General features: G+C 43.7%; 1 protein-coding gene across 2 annotated transcripts in view; it reads left to right on the forward strand.

The window, feature by feature from the left end:
- TMEM164 (transmembrane protein 164) overlaps positions 1-27834 on the forward strand; it is a gene marked incomplete at both ends in the record, with an annotated part of 137820 nt that overhangs the window by 104214 nt on the left and 5772 nt on the right. For both annotated transcript variants that reach the window (XM_080910491.1, XM_080910492.1), the window contains one exon: positions 4329-4407. In XM_080910491.1, coding sequence (XP_080766617.1) covers positions 4329-4407 — 79 coding nt within the window. The remainder of the gene's footprint in view (positions 1-4328; positions 4408-27834) is intronic.

A 27834-nucleotide genomic window follows, 5' to 3' on the forward strand; every position in this document is an offset into this window, starting at 1 on the left:
TGAAAGAGAATCCTTTCTGCAAGTTTTAGGGCATCCAGTGTTCATCCAGTGTTATTTTGGAGTTCTTGAAGAAAGTGTTATGGGTTCTGTGCATTTTAGAATTTCATGCAACATGTTTTCGCCCTATTTCTATTTCTTCACACCTTCTCCAACTGTCTTGCAGGCTAGACCCACCTTCCTGTAGCTCTTCTGGATGAGGAACACTGAATAGCATAAGGCAGGAGGGTTCATCATCATTTGAGAGGGTTATGAGGACAACAGCATCTTCTTGGAGTTACTGGCATATTTGTTAAAACAGGAAGGGATGGGATTATCGAGAGAAGAGTTTAGGAATATGAGGGATTGCACTAGCAATGGGCCTGGGGACCCAGAGAATAGAGGAAGATTTTACAAACTGGGAAGATGAGAAATGAGACAGATGAGAGGGATAGACCAAGACATAGGGAAGTTTGAATTCAGGTGCTTTCAGGTGACCTTGGCCATCTTTTAGCAACCGCAGTAAACAAGGATGGAGGAGGCAGTGGGCTAGGCTTCCAAAGCAGAACATGATGGTGTAACTATCAGCTTTGTGAGATGGGAAGAAGCAGGTTGTGGACCTTGCTGTGGACAGGTTATATGAGGTTTCTAGTGTTTTGTGCAGTCCAACTCCAAAGGAACAGATGATTTTCCCTTTCATGTTACAAACGTTAACGATCTGTTTTGCTCAAAACCTTTTTTTTTTTTTTTTTTTTTTTTTTTTTTTTTTTTTTTTTTTTTTTTTATTGCTCTTGACTTTGAGTTGCATCTTTGAAGGAAGGCCGTGGCTGCAGCCCCAGGATTCTTGTGGCTGAAAAAGAGCTATTAAGTTTTTTTTTTTATTATCTGTCAAATGTGTCTAACCATTTCCTCATGTCTAACTACTGCATGGGAAATTTGCACTAATTAAATGCTATAATAATGCAGGAGAGTTTATTTAATACATCACTTAGTGCTTAATAGAAGGGCTCAGTAAGTATAATTTACTGTTAAGTGATAAGTCCTGGTATTTCAGCTGCCTTTTGGCTCTTTTCTTTTTTGGTTGCTGTGTGTGTGTCTGTGTGTGTGTGTGTGTGTGTGTGTGTGTGTGTGTGTGTGTGTGTGTGTGTGTGTGTTTGTTCCCTTGACAGTGGGCATAGCAAGCTGTGACGGTAACAATCATTTGAACATGGGCCATGTAACCATGTAAAGGGACAAGTAGGGAGGTTTTCTAGTCTCATTACCGCACTCATATTTACTGTGACTGTTACTACTCTGGTTGTAAACAGTGGCCTTCTGCATCAACACCTTCTCTGTGCAGGCTTTTGGAGGAGTAGTGAGCAGGAGAGATAGCTCTTCAGCCACAGGTTTGTTCACCACAGCTTCTGCATCCAGAGATTCACCAACTGGATTGAGTGTATCTGAAATGTTAGTCCATCCTGAGCCTGTAACAGATTTTGCTGTTGTTCCTCGTACAACAGAGTATGGGAACTAATTTTAAAGATGTACATCTATATTAGGGATTATAAGTCATCTGTGTCCAGCTTAACAGTGGCATCCTGCCTTTTGATGTTTGAGATTGTGATCTGAACATGTAGCCTGTATCCACAGTTGTCTTCAGAGGCATGTGACGAAGTGTGGTTTAAAATATCTAGGCAGATTCTGGAGAGGTGGCTCAGCAGTTAAGAGCATGTGCTACTCTTGCAGAGGACCCAGGTTCAGTTCCTAGGATCTCCACCAGGCAGCACAGTCACAGCCACTATAACTCTATCTCCAGAGGATCCAGTGCTGTCTTGGCCTCTGTAGCACTGCACTTGCAACACACAGGCACACACATATACACATAAAATGCATAAACAGATTAGGAACTAAGAGGGACTGAAGAGACAGTTAAGTGGTTAAGGGCACTAATTGTTCTTCAAGAGAACCAAGGTTTAATTCCCAGAACTCACAAGACAGCTCACAGCAACCTGTAATTCCAGTTCCAGGAGATCATATCATCCTTTCTGACCTGTGTATTATGCACATGGTACACAAACACACATGTATGGCAAAACACCCATACAATGGAGAAAAAGTAAAATCAAAGTGGACAGAAACTCCCCCTATACCTATACTATTTTTTCTGAGGCACTTGAGCATCCTCAGATTTTGGTATGTGGTAGCAGGATCTTGAAACCAGTCCACCAAAGATACTGAAAGAAGCCTGACTATATATTTTCATTGTATAAAAGTTGGAACGTGGGTTGAAAGGTTAGGCAATTTGTTCCCGAAGACAGGTGTGTTGAGTAGCAGAGTCGAATCTAAAACATAGACATAAGAGGCTTAAAACCGTTGTGCTCAGCTGCCTCCCAGGGCAACACAGATGGATACTGTGCTTTCTAGGACAGCTCTATAGGAAGTTTAGGCACATGGGTACAAAGGGCAGGTAGGCAGAGGAGCTACATGGGGATTCACATAGACTGTTGGACACATGGCCTTGATCTGGCTTTATGTTCCATACCTGGCCTCAAAGGCTTTTTGTTTGTTTTTCATGATAGGGTTTTTCTGTGTAACCCTGGCTGTCCTGGAACTCACTCTGTACACCAGGAAGGCCTCAAACTCCCAGATCTCTGTGTCTCGGCCTCCTGAGTGCTGGGATTAAAGGTGTAAGACAGTGTTATTATCCTACCCAGAGAGCTGAGTCTTCCTGGAATTCTTTTCTCCTTGTCTGGTTTTGGGTGATCCCATTGAAATAATTAAGTTAACTTGTTTTTTTTTTTTTTTTTTTTCCCTCTCTGCCTTGGGTTTCTCATCTGTCATGGGAGATAGATTTAATAGATCATGGTATAAAAAGATTCGAAAAGCATAAAGGAGATACCCAAGCTGAAACCACTGTAGTCATCTCTAAACATTAGGGATCAATTAGGTTCACATTGGAGCCTCTCAGGCCACCGTACCAACCTTCTGCTAGTGATGCTGTGTGGCAGATGGCATAACCAGCTGTAGCATATTCTACCGAGTACTTGGAGCCTTATCTCTTTTTCTGGGTTTAGACATTCCGGTGTGAACATCAAGTAGTAGCTGTGTATCATCTCGTCCCCTGGGAAATTTTCCATTAGTATAGAATTCTGTAGTCAAAAGCCAGAGCCATTGTCTGTGTTCAGGGTCCACAGTTGGCCCAGCTACCATTCTGGGAGCACTGCCAGCTCGTGGTTTCAGCTCTTGGCACAAAGTGGTCTTGGGTTCCTGTGCTTTGGGTACCCATAACTGTGTGCTCTCATTAGCAGAGTCTTGATTCTGTGCTTGAACTTAAGGGTGCAGGGAAGCACCTGGCATCTTTCCTGGAGTTCTTGTCTCCAGGGCTTGCCTTGTAGTGTGTGTTTGCCTGCCTGCCTGCCTGCCTGCCTGCCTGTGCCTCCCCCCCCCACCCCCAGTATACTAGGGGAACTCTGGCAAAATTATTTTCTTTTCTCCAGAGTTAGTCTGGCACTAAGGTTTGTCCTTTTGTTTTGGTCTTTTTTTTTTTTTAAAGTAATTCTTTGAGGATTTCATTAAGCATATCTTTATCATATTTCTTCCCATCCTCTAAGCACCTCTGTTTTGAAGAAGATGCTGTATGTTGGGAAGGCAAGGAGGATCCTTTTGGTTAAACATATCAGAATTGGCCCGGCTTTCTATTAGTTACTCTAAAGCAGGGTAAATCCTCAACTGACATCCAAGTATCCCTTAGGGGAAACTCCGTTCTTACATCAATCTGCACTTGATTAGACCTAGGATTCTCCCCCGCCCCCCACATAGAATATGAGTTTACTACAGCTTCCTTTGAATGTTCTCGTCAAATGGGGAGTCGACTTTTAAATTGTCTGCCATCTGCTTTCTAGGAGTGGGACTATACAGTTGCTTCTTCAAATGTATTTTGCAGAGTGTTATCATTTATTAATGATTTAAAAATTTTTTTCTTAAAGAAACACTTGAGAAAGCTCCATAGCAACCATGTTAAAGTAGCTTCCCTCTCTGCAGAAATGACTGAAGTCCATCATTCCCTAATCCAATGCCTGGTGAATCTCTTTAGTACGCAGCTAGATACAACGTCCATTCAATTTTAATACACGTTTACCAGTAGAGTGTTTTCCATGCACTATCTCTATAAAACACAGCTTGAAAGGTGTCAGTTGAGATGAGGAAGTATGTTCATTTTGTTACTCCTTTTCCTTGGATTGTGAAGGGAGGGGAATGGTTGAAGTGCTGAAGTTACCACCCTGTGTCTCCTGCAGGCTAAGGGTGTCTGGGTTCTGAACTGAGTCTAATGAGCCAACTGTTCTGAAATGCCTGTTTCCATCTTATCCCCACAGCTCCCCTTTGAACTAGAGATTTACTACATCCAGCATGTTATGCTCTATGTGGTCCCCATCTACCTGCTTTGGAAAGGAGGTAAGGCCAGTAAACCAGAAGCTTCTGGCATCCATACTCTCTATTTCCCCCCTCCCTCTCCCTCTTCCCTCCATCTCCCCCTCTCTTCCTTCCTTCTTCCCTCCCCTCCCTTTCCCAGTCCAACTCCCTGTCTGTCTGTCTGTCTGTCTCTGGAGAAGTCACCCCCTCTTGCATGCCTGCCAGGATCTTGAGGTGGTGCTCCAGGCACTGGGGAAGTGGGCATGAGTGAGACCAGGAAAGAGCCATCCCTTTGTGAGTGAGCATGGTATCACTGACTGCCTGTCTTAGGACCCAGGCTTTGGGTTCTTGGTTGGTGTCCTGGGGTTTGCATGGCAGCCCGTACACTGCTGTTCTTATGCCCCCCCCCATCAGGGTGTACTTCAGAGTAGGAAAGAAGGAAGTACTCCATCTTCTCGGGAAAGAGACTTTGTATTCTGGCTTTTTTTTTGTGTCCATAGTCTCAGAACCAGAGAAGCTCCAAAAAAGACAAATGAAAACATCATTCTCTGTATAAGAAATGACTGCATATGTTACTGTGGCCAAAGGGCACAGAATAGGAGATTATGGAATTAAAGAAAAAGACAGATGAAAACATCATTCTCTGTATAAGAAATGACTGCATATGTTACTGTAGCCAAGATGGAGGTAGCATTAACCTAACGGAGACAGGCTGCAGAAGAGGCTGAAGCCTTTGTGATCTCTGCTGTAGACTGTAGTTCCTGTGCCTTCCGTGGTACCCTGAAAGCCTCCAGAACTGGAGGAATTTCTTCTTTGCTCAGCTATAGAGCCTGTCTGTCCAGGTTGCTGGGATTTTTCTGGGAGACAAACAAACCCTTTCCTACTGCACTTCAGGCAGCAAAGTTCTCTTTGTGTCACTTTAAACATGGCTTGAGGCCACGTGGGCCCATGCAGTGCTTGTAGGTCCTGTCTGATCCGTTTTTTCCAAACTTAAGTTGTTCTTTGAGGCCGCTTTAACCTAGTGTTGCCACTAGGGGTCTCATGTCACTAAAGAACTTTTCCCTTTAGTTTGTTGGAAAGTATTGTTTTCCCTACTGAGCTTCCAGAGAAGTCTGACATTCCTACAGCCAGGGGAGTCCTGCCATTTCCCAGCTCTGTCCCTGGTGGCATAGGCAGTGGTGTAATTAATACTAGTCAAACCTAACTAAGGAGATGCATTCCAAATGAAACCAGGCCACCCAGCCTCATTGTTCCTTTCTTCTGAGATGAGTGTTTGGAAGTGTGGCCAAATCCACATGCTTGTCATTGAAACGATTCAGTACCTTTTTCCTTCTTGGGTGGGAGTCGGGTTGGGGGAAGACAGCCCAGGATGCCAACCCTCCATAAAAGGGAGATTCTCTGCAGTCCTCTGTTGGGTCTGTTTTTGTGTTTCTGGAGGCGGCTAAGCTGAGGAATTGGAATTCTCAGTCTTCACGGCTAATGGTTTCCTATTTTTAAAGATTCTTTCATTTCCACTTGAGGAGAAACTGTAGCACTAGCAATGGTAATGAAAGTCACAGTCAATAATAGTATGTACCTTTTTCAGAACAGCTTGCTCTGTGCAGAATATGTGTACTATGCATATTTTATGTATACTTTTAAACAGTCTGCCCATGGATCCAGCTATGGACAAGAAATTTAAGGCCAAGAACATTAGATACTCTGTCCATTGCTCTAAGGAACAAAGCTAGAATTCAAAGACTAGCCAATTTCCCTTCCTTGACTAAGGCTTTCTCCTACATCCAATACTGTCCAGAAGACCAGATGTTTTTGTCTTTATCACAGCAGCCCGAAAATCCTGTCCCGTGTGTTCTTTCTTTCCTGCCTCAATTCAACAATTGTCCCGTGTGTCAGGCATTCATAGTTGTGAATGGGGCACCTGGGGGAAGCTAGAGCATAGTACATGCTACAGGGCGGAGTGTGGGAATAAAATGCCTGTGCCAGATGTCAATTCTTCATTTCTGCCTCATTTCCAGGCAGATAATTGTATATGCCTAGAGAAAATGCTATTATCTGAGGTCCCTAACTCATGAGTTGCAAAATTGGACTGTAAGAAGGGGTGGTGTGTTCTTTTAGTGCTAATCCCTCATTGTCTCCCGAGTGTGGTGAGGATCTAGCTGAGGAAGAATCATGTCCCTTTCACTCCAGGTCCCTGGTAAGAGCACCTAACCAACTCCTAGAACTTGAAGGTTCTCTATGTTCTGCCCTAACAGATAGTGTAGAGCTAGTTTTCTGGGCCTGTTTTTTCCTAACTCTTTGCTGCCATCTGCTGTTCACTTGGGAAATGTGAGCACCAAGAGAACGTAGCTGCATTTCTTCCAAAGTAAGGCTAGTGTGTTGCTTTTGGTCCTTAGCCTTGGGGCTCTACCCCTTCAGGAGGAGGCATGAATCTGGAGAGATGGGATGATAAGACCATTGTAAACCAAGAAAACAGTTTCAGGTTTCTATTCCCAAGACTCTGGGAAATTTCCTGAAAGAAATGCTTGGTGGTTTTAACTCAAGGTAAGATTCTGTAGGAAGCTCTAGTGTTCAAGAGTGCTGTTTGGCATGAGCACAAAGTCCTTGTTTCTGAAGCTGGGTTGTTTGGTGTTAGGTAGGAATCACATTCCTTCCTCATTTTCAGCATTCTTACAGATCACCCCAGGCCACATAGCCATTCTTGTCCATAACGTTCATTCTGTGCTCCAGCCTGCCCCTTCCTTTCCCAGTCTCCTTTCCTCCCAACTCTTTGCCTTTGGTTTCCTGAACTAAATTTCCATTTTTTTCTTTTCTTTTTGTCATTGCTTTTGTTCATGTTACTGTTTGTGTGTTTTTCTGTATCATATCTTGCGCACTGCAGTTGTATCTGCACAAAGGGTGCTGTGATACTGCATACACTGCAGAAATGGTATAGATAGATGGCTAATCAAGCTGCCCTTCTTGGAAACACCCCTTACCTGGCCTGCAGCTCAGAACCAAGACTCCTATGATTTCCCCAGGCTGTGCAGTGGACCTGTGTGTTGCCTGGTAACTCCACTGTCGTCTTTAGTTCATTACAGGAAAACATGTTCTTTCTCCTAGTATTCTCTCCACCACTTCCCCCCTAGGCTCCTCCTCCTCCTCTTCATGCTTCTGATTCTCTGACCTCCACCTTCTGAATGTAGAATGAGAGGCAGCAATACAAATCAGTGTGCTTGATTTATGTATCGTCAGGATCAGTCTCGGGATCTTGTATTTACTAGGTAGCAGACTAGCAACTGAGGTGTCTTCCGAACCCATCACCTGATTTGTTGTTGTTGTTGTTGTTGTTGTTGTTATTGTTGAGTTCCCTTACATTCTTGAAGTCTGTGGCCCATGGTTCTCAGTATTTCTCTTGCAGGGTCAGTCAGAATTGCAAGGAAAAAATTTTAATGTTATTGGATATTTTATGTATTACATTTCAAATGTCCACACCTTTCTGTATTCTCATCTGTATCAGTAAGGCTCTGGCAGAGCCTCTCAGGAGGCATCCATATCAGGCTCCTGTCAGCAAACACTCCTTGGCATCAGCAATAGTAATTGGATTTGGTGACTGCATATGGGATGGATCTCCATGCGAGGCAGTCTCTAATGATCTTTCCTTCAGTCTCTGCTCCATTCTTTGTCCCTGTAATTCCTCCTGTGAATATTTTGTTCTGCCTTCTAAGGAGGACTGATACATCCACATTTTGGTTTTCCTTCTTCTTGAGCTTCACATAGTCTGTGAATTGTATTTTGGGTATTCTGAACTTTTGAGCTAATATCCACTTATCAGTGAGTGCATACCATGTGTGTTCTTTCGTGGCCAGTTTACCTCACTCAGGATGATAGTCTCTAGTTCCATCCATTTGCCTACGAATTTTATGAAGTCGTCGATTTTAATAGCTGAGTAGTACTCCATTGTATATATGTACCACACTTTCTGTATCCATTCCTCTAGGTTCTTTCCAGCTTCTGGCTATTATAAATAAGGCTGCTATGAACATGGTGGAGCATGTGTCCTTGTTAGATGTTGGAGCATCTTTTGGGTGTATGCTCAGGAGTGGTATAGCCAGGTTCTCAGGTAGTACTATGTCCAGTTTTCTGATGAACCACCAGACTGATTTCAAGAGAGGTTGTACCAACTTACAATCCTACCAAAAATGGAGGAGTGTTTCTCTTTCTCCATATCCTCACCAGCATCTGCTGTCACCTGAGTTTTTGATCTTAGCCATTCTGACTGGTGTGAGGTAGAATCTCAGGGTCATTTTGATTTGAATATCCCTGATGACTAAGGATATTGAACATTCAGTTAGGTGCTTCTCAGCCACTCAGTATTCCTCAGTTGAGAATTCTTTGTTTAGCTCTATACCCCACTTTTAATAGGATTATTTGATTTTCTGGAGTCTAACTTCTTGAGTTCTTTGTATAAATTAGATATTAGCCCTCTATCAGATGTAGGATTGGTAAAAGAACTTCTGGGGGAATCACCATCCCTGACCTCAAGCCATATTACAGAGCAATAATGATTTAAAAAAAACCCAGCATGGTATTGGTACAGAGACAGACAGGTAGATCAATGGAACAGAATAGAAGATCCAGAAATGAGACCTCACATATATGGTCACTTGATCTTTGACAAAGGAGCTGAAAACATTCAATGGAAAAAGGACAGCCCCTTCAACAAATGGTGTTGGTCCAACTGGCACTCAGCATGCAGAAGAATGAAAATAGACCCTTTCTTATCTCCTTGTACAAAGCTCAAGTGCAAGTGGATCAAAGATCTCCACATAAAACCAGGTACACTGAAACTATTATAAGAGAAAGCAGGGAAGTGCTTAGAACGCATAGGCAAAGGGGAAATTTTCCTGAACAGAAAACCAGTGGCTTGTGCTCTAAGATCAAGAATTGACAAATGGGACCTCATGAAATTGCAAAACTTCTGTAAGGCCAAGGACACTGTCAAGAAGACAAAATGGCAGCCAGCAGATTGGGAAAAGATCTTTACCAACCCCAGGAACTTTTATTGAGGAATGTGTTAGTTGCAGCCCTTCCTTCTCACAATGGGGCCTGTTAATTGTCCTCACTGCCAAACACCCTTCTTTTTAGCTGCCAGGTTTTGCTTTTCTCCAAGACTCCTCTGATAATAATAAACTGCTAAGTCTATTTCTTTGGGCTGTGACAACATTCTTTAAAACTTCTTGTCTTCCCAGTTAGTTTGTACCACCATTTCTAGTCACTGGAATTTTCCTTTCAGAAGCTCCCGAGAACCTCATATCCCCCTGTCCCCTCTAACAGGGAGCAGTTTCCAATTCCTTTGTAGTGTTCCCAGCCTTAGCCTAGGGGAGAAAATCAAGTGATTCTGATGAAGGCCTTGAGGCTTCATGTTCTCTATTACAGTTTAACAGTCAGCACCCTTTTCTGTCTCCTCTGTCTTTGTTTAAATCCTCCACACCATTGCCCTTAGAAATGCCCAGTTAGAAACCTTTCCCCCTTCTGGAGAGAAGGCTCAGTGGTTAAGAGCACTGACTTCTCTTCTAGAGGCCGTGAGTTTAATTCCCAGCACCCACACAGTGGTTCAAAACCATCTGTAGTGGGATATGATGTCCTCTTCTGATGTGTCTGAAAACAGCTACAGTGTACTCATATAAATTAAATAAATCTTTAAAAAATGAAACCTTTTCCACCTTCAAGTGTCCTGCCCAATATATTCAAACAAACTGTTCTTTGAATGCTCACAATTCTGCCAGTCCCTATGACTGCAAAAACTTAACATATGGGAATTCTCTTAATACTGCTTCTTTAGCCTCTTGACCCTTGCTGATTCAGATGCTTCTGTCTCAGAAGAAGAGGGAATCCTAACAATGGCCAATCACACCTTCGTTACCCTCCATACCTCTGGAGGACCACCTCATTTTATCAAGTCTTGGTTTGTTTGTCTATGCTTTGGGTTTTGGTTTTGGCTTTTTGAGACAGGGTTTCTCTGTGTAGCCATGGCTGTCCTGGAACTCTCTAAATAGATTGAACTGGTTTCTAACTCAGAAGAAATTCACCTGCTTCCTGGAATTAAAAGACATGTGTTACCACTGCCTGGCAACAGTGTTTTCTTCCTTCCTTCTTTCTTCCCTCTCTCCCTTCTTTCCTTCCTTCCTTTTTTTCTTCCCTCACTTCCTTCCTTCCTTCTTTCCTTCCTTTCTTTCTTCCTTCTTTCCTTCCTCCTTCCTTCCTTCCATCCTTCCTTCCTTTCTTTCTTCCTTCTTTCCTTCCTCCTTCCTTCCTTCCATCCTTCCTTCCTTCCTTCCTTCCTTCCTTCCTTCCTTCCATCCTTCTTTCCTTCCTTCCTTCCTCACTTCCTTCCTTCCTTTCTTCTTTTCTTCCTTCCTTCTTTTCTTCTACCAATTTTTCAAGCAGTTAAGTCCTGCTCAGCTCTATCTTTGCTTCTTTTTTCTTCTCAGACATCTAACAATTTTAAAGACTTGTCCAGTCCAAGGAGAGTTATTAGCACAGCTCATCACAGAATCATAAACTTAATTAAAATATTGAGTTTTATTTTTAATTGTGTTTTTTTTTTTGTGTGTGTGACTTGGTTCTCTAGCATAAATTCTGTAGAAGCCATAATATCAAAAGCCTAAGCATGCATGATGTAAACAATATTTCTATAACTTTACCCTTTAGGTATGATGGGTTTATTTTTTGCCTTCTTCATGTGAACATCTATTATTCTGAATATGATCTGTGCCTCTCAATATATTGACTTTTTAAAACAAACGCCCAAATATAATTATTCTTAAGGTAACTCTCATAATGTTCAATAAAGCACATAGCATTGATTTTCTGGTTATTTTTAGATGCTTTTATTATATGTATATATTGTACATATATATTTTAATAATAATATATATATATTACTATTAAAAATTATTTACAACCAGAAATCACCTCATGAACATTGTACACTTTTGGAAAACCTTTCTGTTCTGTCTGAGTCTGCTCCATCAAATATCTTTCTTTACAACAGTACAATCCAACATTGAATTTTTTTTCACCAGAGTCTTCATAGAAATGGTACTGCCAAAGACCACCTACAACATCGGTCTGACCGAACGTAGTAATCAGTCTTTCTTTAGCTCAGGCTCGACTGCAATGGAGATGGTTGACTACGGCTGTCTGAAACATAGTTTTTGCCTTTCTTTTGGCTTGTTCTCCTCACTGAAAATGTTCTCACAGGGCCCTTTTCTGCAGTCCTCTGGGATATCCATTTCCAAAGAGGTCTGTTCTAGTCCCATTCTCCCTGGAAGATTCTGACATCTCTTGTATATTTTCATAGCTTAACAGTCAGTTGGCGTGAGTCTGGCCTGCTGCTACCATCCACAGCCCTGATTTGCATATAGAGGCAAGAAAATAACCTTTGGGAGTAGTTCTCTCTTTCCACCTTTATGTAGGTTCCAGGCATTGAACAAAGGCTTTAAGGCCTGTCCGAGGGAGAAACTTTTTAGCTGCTGAGCCATCGCACCAGTGGATCATGAGGCATAGTTTTGAGAAAGCTCTACCTGACTGTCCCCGGCACGCCTGCTTCTGCCTTACTGTACTTTTACCCTTTTCATCCCCCTCCCCGATTTTCTGTTTTTTCATATCTTACCCAGTGGCATCACAAAGTCTCTCCAGGTAGAATCTAGAAAGATCTCTGTTCCCAGGATTCCACCTACCCATTCATTCATTCATTCATTCATTCATTCATTCATTCAATCAATCTACTCTGTATTTAGTGCTTTCTTTCAGACATTCTCCTCACTGTCCACTGGGATGCACTAGTGAGCAAACTTCAGACAATACTTCCCACTTGGCTTTTGTGAGCATGTTCCCTGAGAGAAAAGATTGAGTTACAGGAATAGGGTAAAGCAGAGGTAAGGACCATGACCGAAGGGAGCACACGCTTGGACAAAACAAGCTGACCTAGTCTGGGGGCTGGAGGGAGGCAGGGAGGCAGGGAAGGAAGAAGAGAGAGAGGGAGAGGCAGAAGGAGAGAGATCCCCTGAGGAGGCAACATTTAGGTGGAGATAGAAGGATACGTGGGAATTTACCAGGCGCATAGAGCTTTAGGGACCATGAACCCTTGTGGCTGGGCAGAATGTCATATTCAACAGCACTGGGGCAAGGCTAAGAGTGAGGAAGGCTAAGTGTGACACTGGACCCAAGCCAAGCGGCAGGTGAGGTCAGGAATCAAAGGCTTTGTGAACCATTATTGGTCCCTCTTGTTTTATTCTACACCGGGGAGGCAGTGAAAGTTTTGAGATAACACTGGCTTCTTTTACCCGTTCACCTTGTTCCCCTGCTTCAAGTTCCTTTACACACTTTACAAACCATAGTCTTAATAGCTAAGTTTTTAAAACTCTGATATTAAAAGTATCCTTTCTACCCCTGTTCCATGCACTCTACCCCTGCCCTCACTATTAGAGGAGCCTCACTTTGGGTTTCCATAACCTTTCACTGCTCCTTTCATATAGCTGCCCTTCTACCACATGAGGGTGAGACTGAGCACCAAACTCAGGTCCTCAGTGGGCCTCTGTCCACTGACACATCTCACTGGCTCCCGGCTTCTATTTCCTTCTCCATCCCTGGGTTCAGTCAAATGTTATTTGAAAGTGTTTTTTTTTTTTTTTTTTTTTAAATTGTCGGCACTGAACATGTACAGACTTTTTTCTCATTATTGTTCCCTAAGCAATATAGTATAAGAATGTTTAGTATAATGTTTATATAGTATCGGGTATTGTAAATTATCTGGAGATGATTTAAATTATGTGGAAGGTTTGTGTATGTTATGTGCAAACACTGTTCCATTTTGTGTAATCATCTTGAGCACTGCTTATTTGGGTTTTTATGTGGATTCCTGGAACCAAGCCCTTTGGATATCAAGGGATAACTATACAAGGAAATGATCAAAAAAATTACTTTACTCCTTACGCCAGACACTCAAAAAACAGCATGTCTGCTGTTGCCATCGGAACTGTTGCTGTGTTTTAGCTTAGAGGACCGTTTCCGCTAGGCTTACAGTATCTTTCCCTTTGTTTCTCACGACTGCTTAAAAGTCCATAATATTGACGATAGAATACAGTATAATAAAAATGGCAGTACTTTCTCTAGGTATTTCTTCAAGCTTTAGCTTACTTGATCCCAACAAAATTTGTCAGGATGTGTCTCTGTTATCTTCCATTTACTTAGGAGGAAATGGATGTTTAGTCAATGGCTGATCCATCCTTTGAACTCACAACTGTGGGTTGAAGGCGCTTCTTTTTACAAGTAACATGGGGTTGCAAGAGTGAACAAAAATTTATTTATTGATATGCATTTGAGTTATTTCCACACAGGTTTACCAAGACAGTGTTTTTTCCACTTTTTTTTTTTTTTTTTTTTTTTTGGTCTCTCTGATGAGTGAAAACCAAACCAAACCAAACCAAACTAAACCCAACCAAAATAGTATAGCAGTTCAATTTTATTTTCAGTTTCTTTTTCTTTGAAGCTGAGCACTTTAGAGACATGTTTCTAATCTGTCTGTCTTCTGTGCTGGAGATAGAACCCAGAACCTTCTGTGTGCACTTTCCCACTAAACTGAACTCCCAGAACCTTTTTACAGATGTGCAGGGGGGTCCATCTGCTTCCCCAGTCTTTGAACTCCCTGCTTCTCCTCTGTGCTTGATTTTCCATCCAGCCCTTCTTCAGATAAGTTGAGTCTCAGTAGTTCTTTACATGTGGATGTTAGGGGTTAGCCGACGACATGGCCCCTAGATTTGTCTTTGGACTTTGTTTGTAGTCTTGGTTCTGCAGAATTTCTTTGTAATTTAAATGTGTCTGTTTTTAATTCCTTGGCTCCTGGATTTTGAGTTGTGCTAAGAAGTCCTTTGTTTTCCATGGTGATATATAAACATGTAGTAATACTCCCTTATTTATCTGTGTGCATGGGGGGGGGGGGGAAATACAGTCCAAGACTCTCTAGGTGGGTGCCTGAAACCTCAGGTGGGATCAAACCTTGTATGTACTTGTAATTTTTTTTCCTTTGATAGTGTCTTCATTCATGAATTAGGGATAATTAGGGATTAATAGCTATTATTAAAATAATTATAACAGTTCCTGCTATGTCTAGAGCCACTTCTGAGGACCCAGCTTTGGCAGTTATTACCTCCCTCAGTAGTGGCAGCTGGCTCCCTGTTCATGTCTTTGTGTGTTTGCAGCACTGTAGCTTCTGCTGAGAATGGTCTTCCCGCTATCAGCCCTCGACATGGACCTTCTCCATGGAAGAGGTGCCTACAGAGATGTCCCTCCCCACTCCCTTGGCTGCCTCCTTCCCTTCTCCGGCCCTCCTCTTTGAGGGCTACTGAGCAGGTGTCTTTTGGTGTCTCTTTACACAGCAGCCCCTGAAGGACAGGGAGTTTTTCCTTTTGTTATTGGTTTGAGAACAGACTGAATGGCTGAAGGCCCTGCCCAGATGATATTCATGCACAGGCACATACTCGGCATACAAGATGCATCTTCTAAGCCAACTTTGATTGTCTGTGTGGTGCACATTTTCTTTCTACTTTCACTTATAGAATCTTGATGTCATTTCATCTCCACATGTACACTACACTTATGGGAATCTAACCCACCTGGGATCCACAACCTTGAAAGAAAAAAAAAAGTATAACCACTCTCATTAACTATAAGGAAAATGAAATGTTTCAGTCAGTTATTGAATGTCAACAACAAACTATAGTTTTCACAGTAGTCAAGTGTATTTTTCCTTAATGTAAATCACTGATCTCATATTACTGTTGCTGCAAGTAGCTCAAGAACGCATTCATATTTATCAGTGCCTCAGCTTGGACATGCATATTTGCTAGTCAAAAATATTTTAATAATTAGATTTTAGTAGGATTGGTTTCTTTTGTAACTCTTGATGTCTTATGTTTAAAATTTTTATTCAAGGCTGTAGATATAGCTCATTTAATAAAGGGCTTGGCCTACCTATATATGAAGCCCTGGGTTCCATCAGCAATACCATAAAAACCAGGTGTGGTATTACTCAAATATATATATATGATATACAATAACACACACACACACACACACACACACACACACACTGTCTCTAAGAGGGAAGAATAGTTAATGCTAGTTCAGCTGCCCCAAGGGCCAGGGTCCATGGCACCAAAGACTGAGAGGTACCTTCTGGAGTTTATTCTGGCACTTGAAAAGGAGCAGGCAGGCTGGCTTCTACACACCATAGAATCACTGGATTTGGAACCTTGGGTTCAAAAGTTGATACTGCCAATTTCTAGGAGGCTAGGACAGAGGACCTAGTGCTTTGAGGTCTCTTTGCCTTTGTCATTTTCAAGCTAGGGTAGTACTAGGACCTACCTTCTTGATTGCAGTGAGGATTCCCAGAGCTGATGTGCATGATAAGTCCTTACCCCAGCCTCTGTTGCATGCAGCGGGTTTCCCCTTCCTACAGCGATTATTATTCACTACTAATTCTCTTGCCTCTCATGAATTTATATATGTGTCTCTTTACTAGACTGTGGGCTCTGGGGGTGAGGATTATGCCTTGATCAATTCTAAAGCCAGAAAACCCTGCAGGGACAGATTGCATGATTAGCCTTGGATTTAGCAGCTTCTGCTTCCTTCTTTGAGATGCTGATTTCTCCCCAGGGCCAGATGCTCCCATCTCCTGACTCTCTGGCTCCTGTTGAACTTGGCTGCTTGGGCTCCTCTGTTTTGCCTATCCCAGAGGCTGGTTTCCTGTGGACAGGCAGTGCAATCTGGGAGCACTTCAAAAGAATATGCCCAGCATCCAATTCCTTATTTTCAGACCCCTCCTTGTAACTTGTTCTCTTCCCTTGTTCTCCATTACCCTCCAGTTCAGCCCTCCTCCATTGCCTCTTGTTCTCTACGAACAGTTCTAGACCCCTTTGGCCCTTCCTTTCCACCCCTCCTTCCAGCCTAGAGGAGTTCCTCATCCTCTAAGATGGAGGTTACTTTGTTTTCTCACTTGCATCCCAGCCTCCCCAATACCCTCCCCACTATCCACCGTGTCTGTTCACCATATCATCAGAACAGACAGCTCTGATCAGATTTTGTCCACTGCGTGTAACTCTCACTTAGGATTCTGAGCATGCCCATTCTTTCACATGACATGAAAGATCACTTACCTTGCTTAGCTTGATCTTATTTCCCATTACTCGGACTTCGACCCTTGACTTAGTTCTTTGGAAGCAACCAATCTGCCATTCTCCAACCACACAGCCCCCTACCTTCCTGCTACACACACACACACACACACACACACACACACACACACACACACACACACACCAGTTTCCCCCTATAACCCTATGGACTCCAGCCTCTTTCTTTTATAAATTAGCTTAAAGGTACTGCCTTTTGTTCTAGAGATGCCCTTTACTGAGTCAACTTGAAAGCACACTTTCCTTTAAGTGCCTTTTTCCTTGCACTTTTAGTATGTGCATTGACAGTAGCCATCGCCCCAGTGAGGGACTGTCTATTTGTGTTTCACCACCAGGTGGCAGCAGTTACACATTTTTAAATCTCAGGCGCTATGACAAGTTTGGATATTTATTTTAAATTACTAAATGAATAATAAACATTGATTAAATTGGCAGTTTTATACTTGAAATGCTGTGGGAGCAAGGGTAACAGTGAAATCCACAAGTCTTTTAGGATTTGGGCCAGGTGGCAGGACCACTAACAGAAAGCACAGAAGATAGGCACATATTTTAGGAAATGCATTTTTTTATGAGTGCTGTAACAAAAATACCATTGTGAGTCAGGGAAACCCAAGGTCCAGGTATTAGCAATCTGGCCAGGGCCCTTTTCTTTATGGGTACTGCTGTCTGTATACATCCACAAATGTGCCAAAGATGAACAGGTCCTTCTTGACCCATTTTATAAGGGAGCTGATCCCATTTATAAGGGCTCTACCCTGTACTACCCTACTTTCTCAAACCATCACATTGGCACTGAGGTTTCAACACAAATTTAGGAGATATGTGTTCAGTCTGTAGCAGAAAGGACATGACTGAACTTGAGTTCTTCCTTCTAACCTATTCAGGCTAAGTTGTCTTGGAGACAGCAGGATAGAAAGTTCTAGAACTGTTCAGGGAATTCTGGGAAGGGGTTGACTTCAGTGCCATTGCTATAGAAGCTTTGTAATGGATGAGGTAGTCCTAGGGAACTAGGTAGCTGAGGGATCAGGGAACCTGGATGGGGGGACCCTTGGGATAAGGCAACCATGGGAAGGTGGACAAAGAAAAAATGCTGTCGGGGGATTGTAGGGCAGGTTGGAGCAGCAGGGTGACAGATGAGTTGACCTGAAGCAAAATCAGTAGAAATTTTACTTGACTAGCAATAACCAAACCACACATGGTCTGAGAAATGCTGCCAGGTCAGGTCTCTGGAGAAGTGAAGAGTGCGGGTTCATGAGCATCAAGGAACCAACGGAAGAGGTTTCTCTTCACAGCACCCCCGTTTTCCCCTTCCCTGCTCTCCTTTTCTTCCCTTCCTCCCGCTGTCCCCTCTCCCCAGGACTGGGTCCCTTCAAATTCTATGGCAAGGCCAGTGGTGTAGGAGAACTTTGATGGCATTAAGGAGAAGCAGGAGTCATGAATTATGAGGTTATGACACTTGCTGAGATGCTGCATTGGAAATGACAATGCCAAGAAGACAAGGCAGTGAGGACATGGAAGAGGAGTCTAGGTTCTTTGAGCACCATCCATAGGCTTGCTTTGTGCCTGTGTTCATGTGTACATGGGTGACTGTATATGTGCACGGGTGCACATACACACAGTGGTTGTGTGTATAGGCCAGAGGTCAATCTTTAGTGTTCTTCCTTAGGTGCTATCCACTTTATGTTTTGAGAAAGGGTCCCTCTTCCATAGGGTTCCCTGAGTTACTTAAGGGGAAGAGGGATTTGATCAAAACATGTCTTTTAGGACCAGGTGTTCTAAGATCTCTCATTCTTTGCACACTATCCAGCTGTGGATCTCAGTGTTTGTTTCCATCTTCCACAGGCGGGGGATGCTCTGGTGAGGGCTAAGCAAGGCGCTGCCCTCTCAGTACAGCAGAATGTCTTCAGGAATCTTAGCAGAACAGTAAACACCTGATTTCTTCCATCTGGGGGTCTCAAAGCAGTCATCTCAGCAACTGAGCTATCTCCTGGAATTCTTTTGAAAATTCTTTTTATTTTATTCTTTTGTATACATGATATTCTTTTATTCTTTTTGTGTGTACGGGTGTTTGCCTGCCTGTATGTCTATGCATCACATGCATGCCGGGTGCCTTGGAGTCCAGAAGAGGGGGTTGGATGCTGTGTAACTGGAATTACAGGCAGTTGGGTGCTGGAAACGTGGGCCCCCTAGAAGACCAGCCAGAGAATGGAAGGTGGTTCTAGCTAAGCACCCTGGCAGAGGCACTGTGAAGGCACTGAGTAGAGAGAAGGTGCACAGGTGGCTCTATCCAGAGACGGGCTATACTGACATGCACATAATAGGAGCGCACACTGTGCACTGTGTAGTTAGCTTACCTGATTTCACATTCTGTTTCGATTCCATGGCAGATGTGTGACCAGCCAAGTTCCTTAGCTTCTCTGGACTCCAGTTTCTTTGCAAAAGAATAGTGGTCTTCCGGTTCAGGGTTGTAATGAACAGTACATAGCATCATATGTGTAAAGTGTTTTCAGTGGTGCCTTTGCAATAGGCAGCAGTGGCTTAGTCGTTCAGTATTATGGGGATGGCTTTGGCTATGAACCCAATCAAGTTGAGTATCCACAGTTTCTTCAGATCCTACTTTTTAGCATGGGATGCTGTGGGAATTACCTACTGTGAGGAGAGGTGTGAAAAGTTCTTTCTGCCCACTAGATCAAATTTAAGGACTGGTGCCAGGGGTTAAGGTCAAAGAGGTCAAAGCAGGACAGAACAACAGGGAGGCCAGGAGAGAGCAGAGGAAGAAGTAGGCAGTGTGTGTGTGTGTGTGTGTTTGTGTGTGTGTGTGTGTGTGTGTTTATTGAGGGCAGCAAGGGGATCAGTAGTTTATAAGGAGGTCTCGGGACCCACATACTGTAAGGATGACAATATGAACTCTTTAGAGGTTGTGGTCAGATTATCCTCTTAGAGTGTCACCATAAGTGTGGTGACAGATAGCAGGCTGTGAGTAACAAGGTCCAGCAGACCTGTGGAGGGTCAAGATGCCACTAAGTGAGGGCAATGGAAGAGGCACCCACGAGGATGTTGAAATCCCTCTGGATCCTGTTAGCAAAGAGGGCAGTGTGAAAAGGAGGGTTGCTAGTCCATGGTGAAGTGAAGTTCATCGTGACCCTGAGAACAGTGGTGACGTGTGACCTGCACGAGCGAATCTTGAAAAGACAGTGAGCATTTAGTAGCAGAGAGGGCCACAGGCACTCTGCCAAGCACTAGGTCTTGTTAACTAGTCTGTTAACTCTGTCTGTGACTTGGTTGTCACTGTCCAACACAGTGTGCTTCTTGTTACACCAAAGTCGCTGCAGTCCTCTCCGTGCATGGCCGGCGCTAACCAGCTTTGAAATTAGGGTGATTTGTCAGATCTTACAGCATGCGTTCACAAACAAACATACCTGGGTTACAAAACAATAGAGATATTTTGATCATTTCTCTTAACTTTAATACTTTTTGTAATTCTTCACTCCTTTTTAAGCCTAAATATAGAAAACAAGAGGTGTCTTTTCTAAATATCCCCCTGCTTGCTGGCCCCTCTTTGCCTGGTTTCTAGACTGCCGGAAATCCCTCTTGCATACACTAGAGGGCGCGCTAGCTTCAGAATTGGCAAACAGGGTCTTTTCTAGTGAACAAGTGGTTGTTTTCAGGTGTTCTCTCTTCAGCAGCCCTTGGGTACATTTCCAGAGACTGGGCTTTAAGAACCCTGGTGCCCTGCGATCTAAAAAAGCTACTTCTCCAATTGGCTTTCCCCTTCGTCAGCAACATGAAAATTGAGGCTCAGGCCCTCTGCTAGTTGGTTTCCAGGACCCACTAAAACCAAAGTTCTTTGTTTGCTTCAACATTCTTTGCTTCAACATTGACCCAAAGATCATTCACCGCAGGCTCCAGGTTGGGTCTCCTGCTTCTCTGCCCAGGTGAGCCCATTGTACCCATCCTGGCTGGCAAAGGTTAGGTTCTGGGAAAGTCCCTATCACATAGGTTTCTTGACTCTGTTTTTCTGGTTGGACAAGGTGAGAGAAAAGCCTTAGAAAACACAGACTGCCCAAAGGCTCCCAAGTTTGGGGGTGAGTTGGGATGGGGAGTGGAGTGGAGGAATGTAAACTGTGGTCAAGGGCTGAGCCTTCCACAATAGGGTAGGTAGGAGAGTCTCAGAAGGCTATTGAATTTTCCCTTAGGAGGACGTTACTGGGGTTTTGTGGAAACAAAACCTTAAGTCAAGGGTTTTCTGCTTTAATTTTATCACCTTGCAGGTTCCCACTTGGCTAAACGATGTGTTTGTTCTTTTACTGGTGACTTTCCCCAGTACATTTTCAGGCTCCGGGGTTCTCCCTACTTCTGTGGACATCCCGTCTTGTCACAAACCCCCAGGTTTACATCAGCCTAGGTGCTTGTTACTTAAGTAGGCATTGGAGAATCCACCCCCGCCTCCAGGGGTTGAGTCCTAGGAAGCAGGTTCTACAGAACCTGCCTGCATTTCATACAACTTCCTCCAGACAATGTAGTGGCAACTTCAGCAGCATCACCTGAACCAGGGGACCTGATGACTCTGCAGGTTCTCCGATTTCGGGTTGGAGGCCACTCCTCGGACTTTCTGAATCCAAAACTGTAGGCTAACGTCCAGAAAACAATTTTAACCAGCCATCCAAGGCGCCCTGTGCCATGGAAGATTGACTTTCGCCACTCAGAATGGCTGACACAGAACGGACGTTAAGCCTCATTGCTTCAAATGATCCAGGAGTTGGCTTCCCCTTGCTCACAGCTCACGAGGGGCTCAGTTTGTACTCAGTGCCTAGCTGGCCATATAGTAGTGTGTTATGTTTAAATAGCACTTTGGTTAACTTTTCAGTTCCTGTAAGATGGGGGTGGTCAGGGTGGGGGTGGGGCATGGTCCAGAAATTTTCTGCTAAAGGCTCCCTCCGGCTTTGAGAGGTTTTTGCCTGCAGTTTGGAAATAGTGGAAGTTGAGAGCTCAGTGTTCACACTCTAGAACTTGTGCTAGGGCAGATCTACCCACTAGATTCTCTAGCTGCTTGAACTCTCCTGTAAGTGCTAGCTGTTCCACTCAGGGGAATATGGGCTTTTAAGATGCCTCAGTCCCAAGCCCAGCCACATGTCAGCCACCACTGCACACACTGAGGGCAAAGCTTAGCCCTGATGCACTAGGTGTTGACTATATTCAAATTTATTGTATATTTCAGCATACAGCTCTCCCTCATCTTTGTAATAAGTCATATTAAGTATGGGTATAGGGCTCATTTGGCCCTCTAGTGGTCTTGGCCAAAGGAAATGTGGCAGGGGCCTGCATTCGGTGGCTAATAATATTGAATCAGCTCTGCAGAGTCATCCTGAGGTTGTTGCCGCTTCTGGGCAGTTCTGACTGCATTAGACAGTTTTTTCCTTCATTTGTTTCTATTTTGTTTTGCTTTTTTGTTGTTGTCATCCTGACAGATACCCGGGGAGAAACAGCTTCAAAAGGTTTTGATCCATTGTCAATGGCTTAACTGTTTATTGGGCTGTCTCTGATAAAGCAGACATCCCAGCACAGGGGACAGACACAAAGGTGCAGAAATGCTCACTTCTAGATGGCAGGAAGCAGAGAGACAAAGAAAAGGGCCAGAGAACAAAAAGTAGGAATGGAGCTGTCTCATTCGTAGGACACTGAAGATAAGATGGCCTCGTTGTTAGGAGCAAAACTTGACAATATTATTAGCCAGGCCAGAGATCTAGAGTTAATCTGTGTCTCTTAACACTTCAGCCCCAGCTTCCATTTGCCATTCATCCATTTACCCGCCAGTTTCACCTCCTGATCCTTTCTGATCCATCCGTGTCAGTCTTTCTGAGTTCGTATTAGATCGCCCCTGCTCCATCTCTTGTTGTAGCCTCCTCCATGATCTCCCTGCTTCTGCCCTCCCTTTCAGTTTACAAGCTCTAGTCCTTGCTGCTCAAAGGGTACTCCGAGCCTCAGAAGTCAGAGGGAATTGCTTAGAAATGCAGAGGCTCCAACCAACTCTGCCCAGACCTCCCAACCTCCATTTTAACTCAGTACCAACATGGTCTGTGATGCCCCAGATATGTAAAGTAGTACGCTGTATTCTTGAACTGGGCTCCACCCCTTACTCTGTCTCTATCCCACAAGTCTAATGAAGATGTAGACTGTATGAAGTATTTCACTTCAGCACACTGGCCTGTGCATGCCATTCTTTCAACAAATATTTTTGGAATCCCCACTTGGTGTCTGGTGGTGTGGTAGCTGCTGAGACTGAAACACAAAGAACAAAAAACCCCGTAAGTATCCTTGCTTTCATGGACATCGCATCCGTGTGGGAGGAGATCAACAGTAAAGAAACAGACAAATGGTACACGGGGTACTTAAATGTTAAGTGGGATGCAAGAGGCGATCTTACAGAGGAAGGTATGTGATGCTGCCGCATGGGCACAGAGGGCTGCTCTTTTGAATGTGATGGCCTCATTTAAAGGAAAGGTTTCACTGACAATGTGACATTTGAGCAAAGGCTAGCTGGCAAAAGAGCAAGCCCTTTGATCTCTATGGGAACGATATGGCAAGCTGGGGAGATAACAAGTTGTAATGGCCACGAGGCAGAAATGTTTTCCGATGATTCCAGCAACTAGGTATAAAACCACTAGGGCTGGTTCCATAGGAAACAGGTGGGGGAATAGTAGGATATGAGGTTAGAGATGATAACCACACTAAAACTAGCTAAGATATGTGGGTGACAGGTCACTGGGGGAGGGGAAGACCTATAAGTCTCAATTTTTAAAGGGTTGCTTGATTGCTATGCTGACTTAGAATGCAAGTGTGCGAGGATGCAGTGGTAGATGCAGGGAAAGTGTCAGTGCTTTCTGTTATAAATTAGGGAGCGGATGATGGTGGCTCAAACTAGGATGCAGTACAGATAGGGAAAAGGTGTTGGGTTCTGAGTACAGGTTAAAGGAACAGCCAACAGTTTGTGGATGGAATCAGATATAGGATGAGAAAGAAAAAGATAGGGTCAAGAGTGAAAGAGTGAGTTTAAGGTTTTTTGACCTGGTCAAATAAAATGGATGGCTTTGAGGATTGTGTATTGCTTTTTGATTGGTTTGGTGCACGTGCCCGTGCCCGTGTGTGTGTGTGTGTGTGTGTGTGTGTGTGTGTGTGTGTGTGTGTGTGATATTGTTTCTTTCTGTTCAAGATATCTGGTCTATAGTGTTTGTTAAAACAGCTTGAAATGACTAAGCTGTTCTTCTGGTCTTCTCAGACCCAGCTGGGACCCTGAAATGGTTGGGCCCCTATTCACATAGCTGTTCATGGCATGGGGATCTCTGGATGGTATTTCAAAGAGGGCAACACGCAGTGCCCAAGTGCACTTCAACCCTCCTATTGAATTTTCTTTGGTGAGGTCCATTGGCTAAAGCAAGCCATGTGATGGGGTTCTGTTAGTAACAGATAAGTCATTGGGAATGGTTTGAAATTCTGAGAAAGTGTAATGAGCTTTCAGCCTTTACTACAGTGATAAGCTAAGATAGCAAGTTTGGCTTAAGGTTGAGATGCCCATTTGCTATTGATTCTAGAGTTTGGCATGAAGGTCCATGGTGAGATGTAAATTTTGGAGTTATCAGCATGTGGACCATATTAAAGATATGGGGTTTGCTGACACCAGCTATAGGGCAAAAGTAAATAGCAAAGTTTTGAGTTCTGAGTTCTGCAGCCTGATCCAGTCTACCATTTGGACATCCATGGGGAGGAAATAGCAAGGAAGGCTAAGAAGCAGGGAAAGAGGCAGGGAAATAGTTGAGTATGAACAGTCACCCAGGAACCAAGTGCCCAGTGTTTCAAGAACCGCTACATAGGATGAGGTCTGAAAATTTGGTCATTGTATCTTGAGATGAAAGGTCACTTGTGACTTTGATGGGAACAATTGTCTGGAGGATGGGAACCTGATGTAAGTGAAGAATTTCGGATAAGGAAAACAGAGCAGAGTATTTAATAAAAAATATGTGAGTTAAGTATGTAATTCCAGGTGTTCATACACTAAAATAGGTAAGACAAACAGGTGGGACTAATATTAGAAATATACTTCATATACACAGTTTATAAAAAGTTACCATTCAAATATAAGCAATATAAGATTAAGGCTGGGATATTTTAGTAGCTGTACTTTGTACCAAGGGCACAGATCAATTCAAACTCTGGGTGACACATGACTAGTAGCTACTGCTTCGGCCAGTCCAGATATAGCCAATGCTATATTTGTTGTAAAGATAGTCTGTCTGTGTTTTAACGGACAGACAAGCAATTACTGGGAGTTCTCGGGAGCTGTCAAATGCTTGTTTTCAAACAAGAGCAATCTCTGTACATTTAGTTTGTTTTCATGGTCACCAGACTAATCCAGTAGAGAAGTGGAAACAAGTGTTGTAAAAGAAAAAGATTTGTGGAGTGGTAGGGAGATGAGGGAGTAGTATCAGGCTCTCAAAAGGAAAGTCTGACCTTGACTGAGACCCTCTCTTCATGGTTCTTCTGGGTTGTAGAGACAAAGGCAGAACAAACCTGGCAAGTGTTAATGCGTGGGTGTTTAAATGTGCTTGTGAGGGCTCAAGATGTTTTGTGTAATTCTCTTTTTCTAGGCCAAGCAGGAAGTACCCAGGTCATCATTTGACAGTGAAGCCAGGAGGAAAGTATTAAAGGTTCAAGAAGAGAGGAGAGGATATTAAATTGTGACCTCAGAAAGCGAGAGAGTGAATGGGCAGGGGAATATAGTGTGATTGCCTGGCAACAAAAGATACACTTCAGGTCTGTGATCACAAATTGGACATGAGGATAGTCAGTGCTGCTGGTTTTCTCCGGCCATGTTAAGCAGGGGAAGAGAGAGGATGAAATTTAACCAGCCCTAGTGAGAGGAGACAAAGGGATCACTATAAGGTAATCAGGATAACAGGACTTGGGGTTTAAGAAAGAAAGGAAGAGTTGGTATCCTAGCACTTTGGGAGGCAAAGGGAGGCAGATCTCTGTAAGTTCGAGGTCAGCCTGGTTTACAAAGTGAGTTCTAGGACAGAGAAATTCTAAGAGAGAGGGAGAGTGGAAGGGAGAGAAGGAGGGGAGGGAGAATATTGAGTTTGAAAATATGGTGTGACCAAAGAATGGACCTCATATTCTTTTGGTTTCAAAGACCAGGTAGAGTCATGTTTTGAAGAAGTGATCAGGGAAGGAAATAGTGATGACTAAAGGGGGAATGTTTGTCTTTGAGATCAGAGAAAGGATGCAGTCATTCCTAATCACAGGATCTCGGGCTTGACCATGGAAGTGAATGGCCAAAGTGTGATAATGGAGAGAAGATCATGGAATTGAGTGGGGTCCTGAAAGATTCTTCCAGGGATACATAGCAATGAGCAAGAATTCAGAAGACAATGGTTTGAGAGAGTGGTACCAAGCCAGGTCTCAGTATTTTCAGAGCAAAAGCGCTAGCATCCATCATCTGTAGTTAGTGGTGGAAGGGAGGGATGCTGTGCATCCACTGGCAGTTGTGGGGAATCTAGGGTGAAGGGAGGACCAGCAGACTGGAAATAACAATAAAAGGCAAGCAAAAAGCACTGCTCCATCGAACACGGTCCCATGGACTCAAAGAGAGGGGACTTTCGAGCCTGCTGTGGCAGCAGGTGACCTATAAGGACAGGTCTGTTAGATAAGAACAAAAGTTTGAGTCAGGTGTGGCACACAACTATAATCCCAACTCTTGGGAGGCTGAGACCAGGGGATTTCTGCAAGAAAGACCAGCCTTGGTTACAAGATCCTGACTCAAAAACAAAACAAAACTAAACCAAAACATAACAGCACAGGAGGCTCCTCAGGACATTCAGAGACAAGACCAAAAATGTCAGGGGTTTGGCTGGTCATTTCTTCTGGCTTTAAATTCTGACACCTTTTCCCAGAACTTACTTCCTTGTTTTGCTCAACAGGAAGACGTATTTTGCCACTTTGCTCCTTTATAGTTCCTTTCCTGAAATTGTTATAGCAAAGTGCACCAGTGGCCCGCACGTTTCATTTCGTGGAATGTTTATCTTGATTTTGCAGCCCCTCCCCCCAACACCAGGAGAAGGATATCCTCAGTGGAATTGTCTGGTGATGAAAACGGTTTGTGTCTGCACCATCTAATATGGCAGTCACTAGGCAGGTGTGGCTACTGAGCACTTGTTATGTGGCTGAAATGAATGAGGAGAGAGCTCTTTGGTTTAATGCATTGAAATATATGCTGCTGCATGTGTTTGGTGGCCAGTCCCAATGAGAACACATTTAACATTGCTGGTGCTTCTTTAACTGTTGTTCCAGATTTTAGAGCAGCTTTCTTACAATTCTATGATTCTATGGCTGTTTCTGTAGTTTGGTTTTCAAGCTCATCTTACAGGTCTTGATTTTTTTCTAGCCACCTAAATATTACTGTTTTCCAGACCCGTGTTAACCTTGTTTGGTGGACTCTCCTTTGGGAGTTTTAGATACACACCAATCTGTGTTCTCAAACTATTTTCCTCTTCTAAGCTCTAGACCCTTGGCAGCCATAACCCAATGAAGGCAACTGTTGGTACAACTTAGAACATTCAGTGCTGTACCCTAACCTGAGCTCCTTTCTCCCCTAAACTTCCTGTCAATTCCTGAAGTCATAGACCAGAAAGTTCCTATGTCTGGCCAAGGGCCAAGCCATCTGTGTCCCCCCACCGTGGTTTCTGAGTCTGTCTTCAGTTGTTTCCCTCTGCTCCACTGTCCCCACTGTTGCCAGAGCCATCCAGCTGTCTAAAACATCCTTACATGCCTTTTCACCTCTTAGTAACTTCCCAGTGGCCTCTCATTGTATAGAGGATAAAGGCCAAGTTCTCTGGCCTGGATAACAAGACTCCTCCTTTAGCGGGTCCTGTTTTCTTGTCTCTCTAGCTACCTACCTACTGACGCACAAGACTTCTTGCACTGTTGTGTTCCTCTCTAACAAGGAACTGCACGTAAGTGCGCACACAGCAGGCCACTGACATCTGTATACCTTTTCTCAGGCTATGTCTTCGGCCTAGAGTGTCCCTTCTGTCCTGTCCCACCCGAGGCGCTTCCTGTTGTTCCAATCTCCTGAACTATGCCCCTCTCAGGTCTTCTTCCCTTCCTCGGGGTGCCCAGTCCTGACTGGGCTTCCTTCACCATGTCTGCTCCTGATTTGTCAATTGCCATCTGTCAACTGCAGCAG

This window comes from Micromys minutus, assembly GCF_963924665.1.
Source record: "Micromys minutus genome assembly, chromosome: X".
Taxonomy (NCBI): Eukaryota; Metazoa; Chordata; class Mammalia; order Rodentia; family Muridae; genus Micromys; species Micromys minutus.